The sequence below is a fragment of the Halyomorpha halys genome, unplaced genomic scaffold, assembly GCF_000696795.3.
Source record: "Halyomorpha halys isolate HHAL.00 unplaced genomic scaffold, Hhal_1.1 Scaffold146.1, whole genome shotgun sequence".
Classification (NCBI taxonomy): Eukaryota; Metazoa; Arthropoda; class Insecta; order Hemiptera; family Pentatomidae; genus Halyomorpha; species Halyomorpha halys.
In genome coordinates, this window is record NW_027110622.1 from 531,968 (window position 1) to 539,733 (window position 7,766).

At 28.3% G+C, this 7,766-nt stretch overlaps 1 protein-coding gene across 2 annotated transcripts in view; it reads right to left on the reverse strand.

The window, feature by feature from the left end:
* Positions 1-5,549, reverse strand: part of LOC106678527 (protein takeout) — a 13,159-nt gene extending 7,610 nt beyond the window's left edge. For both annotated transcript variants that reach the window (XM_014417080.3, XM_014417081.3), the window contains exons 1-3: positions 5,277-5,549; positions 2,271-2,363; positions 31-178 (exon numbers count right to left, since the gene is read on the reverse strand). In XM_014417080.3, the coding sequence (XP_014272566.1) occupies positions 31-178; positions 2,271-2,363; positions 5,277-5,346 (311 nt within the window). In that variant the 5' untranslated portion in view covers positions 5,347-5,549. The remainder of the gene's footprint in view (positions 1-30; positions 179-2,270; positions 2,364-5,276) is intronic.
* Between the last annotated feature and the right edge of the window lie 2,217 nt (positions 5,550-7,766).

A 7,766-nucleotide genomic window follows, 5' to 3' on the forward strand; every position in this document is an offset into this window, starting at 1 on the left:
ATATTAAAAAAATAGCTCGTTGTGTCCTACCTGACATTATCTATCACAACCCTAGATAGACCGTGAATGTTGAGGTTGGTGAACTTTAGAGTTATACCGACTGGGCCTGCACCTTGGTCCACTGTAATCGATCGAAAAAGCATCGGATCGATTGGTGGCACTTCCAGTTTAGTGTCCCCTGCAACAGCAAAAGGAACTCTTCACAATGAGCTGTTAATAGTTGAGAGTAGATTAATATTAAGAGACCGTTTAGGGAAAAAAATAGACAATTAAACAAAAACTTATTTGTTTTGGCCAGAAATCAGGGCTGTATAAATGTAAAAAAAATACATAACTCAGAGAAACACAAAAATAAAAATGAAATAATAAACAAACAGACTTGAAAACATAAATAACAATAAATTAAGTAGATACTAATTAATTGATAATAATAGAAGATGAAACGTAATATTACAGAGCTAAGAATTATAAAAAAAAATGATAAAAATATTACAAAACAGTGATCAAGTAAATAAAGAAATAAATAAAGAATTTATTTATCCTCACTCCTCCACGCTTCCGCTTCATTGTTGCCTACTGTTCACCTGTTTGCTCTGAACAGGTAGGTTTTCTTGACTTGTTTATTATCATTTTATATCTTTATTATTACTTATTTATGTATAATTATTCATGACGTTTATTTAATCTCTATTTTTTTCCTTCCCCGTATTGTTTTTGTTTTATGTACATCTTTAGTATTTTTTAACTGTATATTTTACGCATTTTTATAAAAAAATTTACTTTTGCCATTGTTACTTATTTTTATTCTTATCATTGTATCTTATATTTGTATTTTTATTCTTATCATTGTATCATTTTGTATCTGTTTAGCCCTGATGAAGCCCTGCAAAGTGGGGCGAAACGTTGGAAAATAAATAGTTGTAAACTATTTTTGTTTCTCCTTTGACCGCAACCCTGACCATCTTCCTGTATATAAATAAAGAAATAATCAAAATGAATGATCCGGATGAAAATATAAATGATGAGTAATGTAATTAACATAATAAGATATTTAATTAGTGTCTAAAATAATGAAAAACAATTTAAATCAACATAATGATACGTATGAAAGAAAACGATACATATGATACAATGGGCAAGAAAGAAAACAAAATATATGTTACAATGGATAAAAGAATAACATAGTAATATAGAAAGAAATTTTAAAAACGACAGGGAGACTTACTTGTTTGACAGAGGTTCAGTTTGAAGTGAGCGAGTCATAACTTGACCGCTAGAGAGCGGGCAAAAAAATACGTTGAACGAAGCGGAAACAGTTACCAGCAAGTATGACTCAATATTAAAGACCGTTTGGATAAAATAAATAGAGTAGAAGAATTTAAATTAAATTAAAGGTTTAAATGTTAATTTTGTATAGTGTAAGTTGTATTGAAGATGGATGGAACAAGATGCAGAATTCAAATGAGATATTATTACTTTTCACTCGGTAAAGCTGTGACGTTCGTTGAAGAATTGGTGCGTGTTCTGTGTCAGGCAGTTAGCGGCGACAGTTACCGAGTAAGCTTGTATGTAATCCTTCAGCTTATATATACTTACTATATTACATCCAGGACTTGGATATTTATTTTGAAATATATAAAATTAATTTTAGGTATTTGTTTAATATATAAATTATTAATAAGGTAAGTGAAAACTATAAGAAATGTTTGCTTAGTCTCAAAAACATTTTCAATGTGTAAATGGTTATAAAATTGTAAAAGGAATATATATATATTTAAATACTGATTTTTTTGTAAATGTGGAACATTTTTTTTCTTATTAAGGTGGACCTTAAACTTTGTTAATTGTAACTGTCTGTTAATTGTAAAAATTTTGATTGCAAATATTTTTATTTGTAAAACTAGATAATGGGCAGAGGAGCCCGAAACGTTTAAATGTAAAGAACAAAGAGGTGGATTAGGGATATAAATAAATTCCTGAAAAGAAATATAATGAAGATTTAACAAATAAAAACCTTTTGGAACTTTAGTTGTAGCGTGATGCCGTGAACATATTTCCTCCATTTTCAAAATATTTATATAAACATGAAAAGCACCATTTTTCGAATTATATAAGCTTTGAATATATTAATTTGGAATTTAATGTTAATATAGAAATAAATTTAGTCATCAAATAAAATTGAGCAATAAAATCTATGGAGTAACAACTTCACCCATTATATTGTCCATGAATTTATTTTATTTTAACCAATTCAACTTGAGTGGAGATACCTTTCATTAGCTCCTTAATTGCGGATGTTATAGCTGTTTTCATGCATATATTGATGTTCGGATCCGATTTGTGGCATATGGTCCAGGTTTTGGCTAAAAAAAAAAGTTTTGTTAATTTAAACAGTAATTATTTATCAGAAAATAAAAATACTGATCTTAAAAAAAAATACTAAATATTATTCATTTAGATATATAAAAAAATAATCAGTGCAATTTAAAGTAATTAACGAAAGAAATGGCAAATAAGAAATAAAATAGATAATAATAAAGTAGATAGATCACTAGTTACTAATAAATAGAGAGAGATGAAAATTTAAAAAATAAAATAAAATAAAGAATAAAGTATAAACAATAAAAGAAATTCCAAAAAGTTTGAAAAAACTTGGCGGAGTTCAAAAATAAAAACTAAATTGCTATTCACGATTGATGTTCAGGGTACCCAAATTTGGTTGTTTGGGTTAAAACGTTGACCAATAAAATATTTATTGTACAGTTTGTTACGTTACTGACAACTAGGCTGCTGCCCTCTGACGGGCGATCTGCTTCCAAAAAATAAACAACAAAGATAGATCTTACATAATATATAACATCAATGTCCAAAAATTAGTTTGAGGATATCAACTCAAAATTATAATAGCAAAAAAAAAAGTAAACAGAACGTATCGAACACGATTTAAAACAGGATTTTAAAACATTGTTTGTTATTAATAGAGAGAGATATAAATTTGAATGAAATCTTTAAAGCAGTATATATAACAGATAACCAGAAATATAATATAAACAATAATAGTGATTCCAAAAATTTTGAAAAATCTTGAAAAAAATTTTAATGAAAAAAACAAAAAATTAGTGATTGATAAAAACAAAATTTACGGGTATTTTTCACCTATTTTTTACCGCGAGTAATTGTAGGGATCGGGAATTTCTCATAAAGTGGCTATGTTTTTTCGTTAATCGTTAGACACTTTTTTGTTACTAAAAAGTTTAGTATTCTTTAACACTAACACAAACTAACAAGTTTAGTTATCCCATAGATTTTGAATTTCAGAACATAGGCTTTTGGGGCCCAGGATGAATATAATTTTTGGGTTTTGGGAGGATTTGTTTTTGGGGTCCGAGACCAGTAATACTATCGTGACAGTATCGAATAGTTATACCTTGGTGGCTAACACTTTTATTGCAATCACAGAAACTGTTCAATAGTTCACTGTCAAGGCGTATACATGTGATAGTTAACGTGACAGTCAATTCACTGACATTACTTCTACTATCAACTATCACGCCAGAGCTAATCGGACAGTAAGATCATGACTGTAACAATCATAACGTTAGAGTTATAACGATTCTTCAAGAGCAGGTAAACTGACGAGTATTTTAGTATGTTGAGAAAACGCGTATTTTAAAGGCAATGAGCGGGTATTTTTTGGTCGGGAGAACCGGCAGCATGATATATAGCATAAAATTAATTGCAATAAATGTCAAAAATGTAATATGAAAGTATATATCAACTCAATTTATAACTAACTTCAAATAAAAATAATGTGATAAAAAAATAGAACTCCACGATGTTAAAGGGACTTTTCCTTAAAATGGACTAATCGGAAGTACCACTATATATGATCAATTTTATATATATTTTTTTTAGAATTTTCACAAAAACAATGTAAAATTAAGTTCTCTTTAAAATCAGCTAGGTTTCACCCTCATTAAATAGTCTGACAGAGGATAAATGATTTTAAAAATATTTTTCTGTAAATTACATTTAATTTTGTTTCTTTTAAATGATTAACTATCTCAAATTTTTATTAGTAATCAAAAAAAGATAAATAATAACTATGTAATTATTTGATATTTAACTTAAGGAGGAAGATGTAAAATATTTTATTCAGGTATAAAATAGAGTTACGAAAATAAGAGGATTATATATCGTTAAAACCACATCACTAAAGTAACTGCCAAAGATTTGAGGAAAAATAATATTCAACATATAAAGTCGTAAAAAGTATACGGAAGTGCGCTTGAGAACTGGAAAAGGTTACAAAGTTAAATTTACTGCGATTTACAAAAGTATGCTTCATTCACGTCAACTATAACCTACCAAGTTTTGTTTCGAAAAGCACAAAAGTACTTTTTTTTTTTAAATGTTGGTTTCAAAGGAGTTTTGAAAAAATTTATTAAAAGAAATATTGTTATTTTTTATTTATTGTCATATTTCTTTTTTAAGTATATGCAAACAAAAATATAATTACTCCATACATAACCTTAACTTAAGATTCAATGTCAATAAAATGTTTCTGAAAATTTTTTAGGTTTGACTTTAAGACCTCTAAGACTTGAGATAATTTTTTTTCTTTTTGTAAAACGCGAAATAAATAATAATATTTGTCAATTATTATTACAATTATAATTTACAATCAGGATGTATGACGTTTCAGCTATCACGTCATGATCAGGAACACCAAACAGATGAGAAAAATATTATTAAATGATATAACATTCTGCAAAAATTGATGATTAATAATCGAATGTTACACTTATATTTTATAATATATATAACAACATTAATTAATCCCAAAAAATGGTCCGTGTGAGCGTCTAATAACAGTTTCAAAAAAACTCTTATTACAATTCTAAAATGACAATTTGTACATTTCTGTGGTGAACTAAAATATAGATTTTTTTTTGGAAACGTTATTAGCAGTTAATACGGTCATTTTTTTTTTTTTTTTGTTGGAATCAAAATGTTTTTAAATTTTAATATATATACAACAAAATACTTTGTAAATATAATAATTAATTTTTGCATAATGTGATGCCATTGATTTATGTTTTTCTCATTCGTTCATTGTTCTTGATGATGACGTGATAGCGGAAATGTCGAACATTATAATTGTTGCGAAGTGATCTTGTGTAATAATAATTAAATAAATAAACCTTCACCTAAAAGTTTCATACATAAAATAATATTTGATTTAAGATATAATTTAAGATAGAAGGTGGACTCACGGAGAAACGACTCCTGAAGGAGCACTGCTGGTAAGACAGCGAAGAGAAACAAGACCTGGATGAGAGCCATGGTAGAACTGGAGGAGCTGTAAGAGATGGAAGGTCTATATAGCCGAAGAACACGTGGTCTTCCACCTGTACCGTTAGTATCTAGTTCTATCTATTAATAGCTCTTTGGAGCCCTTCTGTTTGTTTTTCTTCGACATCGTTGACAATTTCTCTAATAGGCCTCATCAGCACAGATACTTATTATCCAATTAGTCTGATGTCTTTGCCTGTCGTTAACCATCAGAAGTCTTAGAGTCCTTCAGGACATTGGAACTGCAAGTATCGCAAATTTGGAAATACTTCCGTATTATAAATATCTAATTGAATAAAACTTTTAAGTTGTATTTTATATTATATTGAAAATTATGTAAATGTAGTGAATTTTTAGTTTATAAGTTTTTTTTTTGCTGCTTCTTTGCTTGACACTTAAGCTTAAATACATTTGCAGTATCAGATCGAACGTAGGAGAAGATTTATTAAATATGTGACAATTATTTTTTTAATTACCAAAAACATATTACTTTCATTTATCTATGAAATACATTATACTAGCAGGCCCGGTAATGCTTCGCTATTGCTATATTTAAAGATGTATTTATATTAATTGAGCACTATTGCAACTTTGATATATCTATTAATAAATAGATGAAGTAATAAGACGGTAGCTATAATAACATAAATGGTAACAGCTAATTTCGCTGTATAATCGTTAATACTTGCCCGAGTTAGTTTCTTTTTCACTTAGAGAATTTTATTATATATGATATTGTCATATATATTTACTACATATAATATGAAAATTATTCATATTATATGTAGTAAATATATATGACAATCTATGATATTGTCATATATATTTACTACATAAAATATGAGTAGTTTTTATATAACTATTCTCATTGTGATTTAATATTAATACTATATTGAAACATTTCAAACTGACCTATTTGTGAATACAAAATCTATTTAATAATATTTTTTTCTTATCCATCGGAAAGAGATAAATTTACTGGCATACAATAACCATAAAAAAAATGTATACGTTTTGAGCTAAGAGCTTAGTAACTTTTTTACCAAAACAAATCGGGCAAGCCTAATCTTCCCGGGAAAATCCTCAATATTTAGCAAAAAGTCCCATGAAAATTAGATGAACGGTATGGCAGTGCATAGAATACAAACAAACAAATGTTGATTTTTATATATTATATTTATAGATATTATTATATTATATTTATTTATATAATCATAGTGATTTTTTAGTAAAAAGAGCTAAGTTTTTTCTTAGCTTCTTTACTCTCGAGCTAAAAATCATTTTTCATTATCTGATTGAACGTAGGAGAAGATTTTTAAAAATATGTAAAAAATATTATTTTTTTTGTCCATTAGAGGGCAATTGTTTAACTGTCAAACACTTCAAGATTTGTATTTCCGTCGAAAACTTTTTTATTTATTTATTGACATTTACAACTGTATATAAAATACAACAAGCAAATTTGAAGTAAGATCATAATGATATGGTACAGCATGTAGAGAATTTACCCATTGGTAGAACTCTAAAAATATTTTACAATATAAGGTCAGAAACCAGTGGGTTTGGGTGGTCAGGGAGTTTATAATGATATGATATAATGTAGGGTTCGGGCTAGATCCGTTTCATAAGGAACATTTAGGTCTTTATGGATGATTTTATTTGTGACAAAGTAAAGCATTGAGGATTTTATGAAGGATTTTGGATTGTAAAGATTGAATACGAGAGGAATTCGAAGGTTTAGTGGAGCCCCAAAGCTCAGCTCCATATGTCCAGATTGGCCTTATTACAGTCATGTAGATCAGTCTTTTGTAATGTGTTGGAAGTTTAGACCGTTTGTCTAGTAAGTGCTGTATAGTCGGAATCTGTGTGCAGTTTTCTTTGTTGGGATTTATTTTTGTCCTCAAATTTCGGCACTATTCTTTGAGGATTGTGATATGGGATTGGAGAGTTTAGGATGCAATCAAAGGGTTATTATTAACTGTGAGCACACATGTGCCATCAGCAAATGTGGTGAGGATAGTGTTAGGAGTTGTTGGGATGTCAGCCGTATAGACGGGGTAGAGGATGGGACCGTCGAAAACTTGAATTCAAAATTTTGCACGATCGAAAGAATCCACCTTACTACGTGTTTTGATATATAAGTGAATGAAATATGTGTTTAGTGATAAAAAAAAATTTTTTTTTAGCAGGAACAATGTTGATATTCAGTATTCTCACCTCAAGAAACCCTATAATACGAATTTTTATAGCAACAGAAAAATAATAAATTACTATTCTAAATTTTCGTCTTCCAGAGTTGGAAGTGAAAGTTCACCAGATATTTTTATTGATGGAGTTTCAAAACTGTGAACATTTTCCAAAATATGAAACGTTTTCAAAATAACTATACAGTCAAACGTTTGTAAATAAAA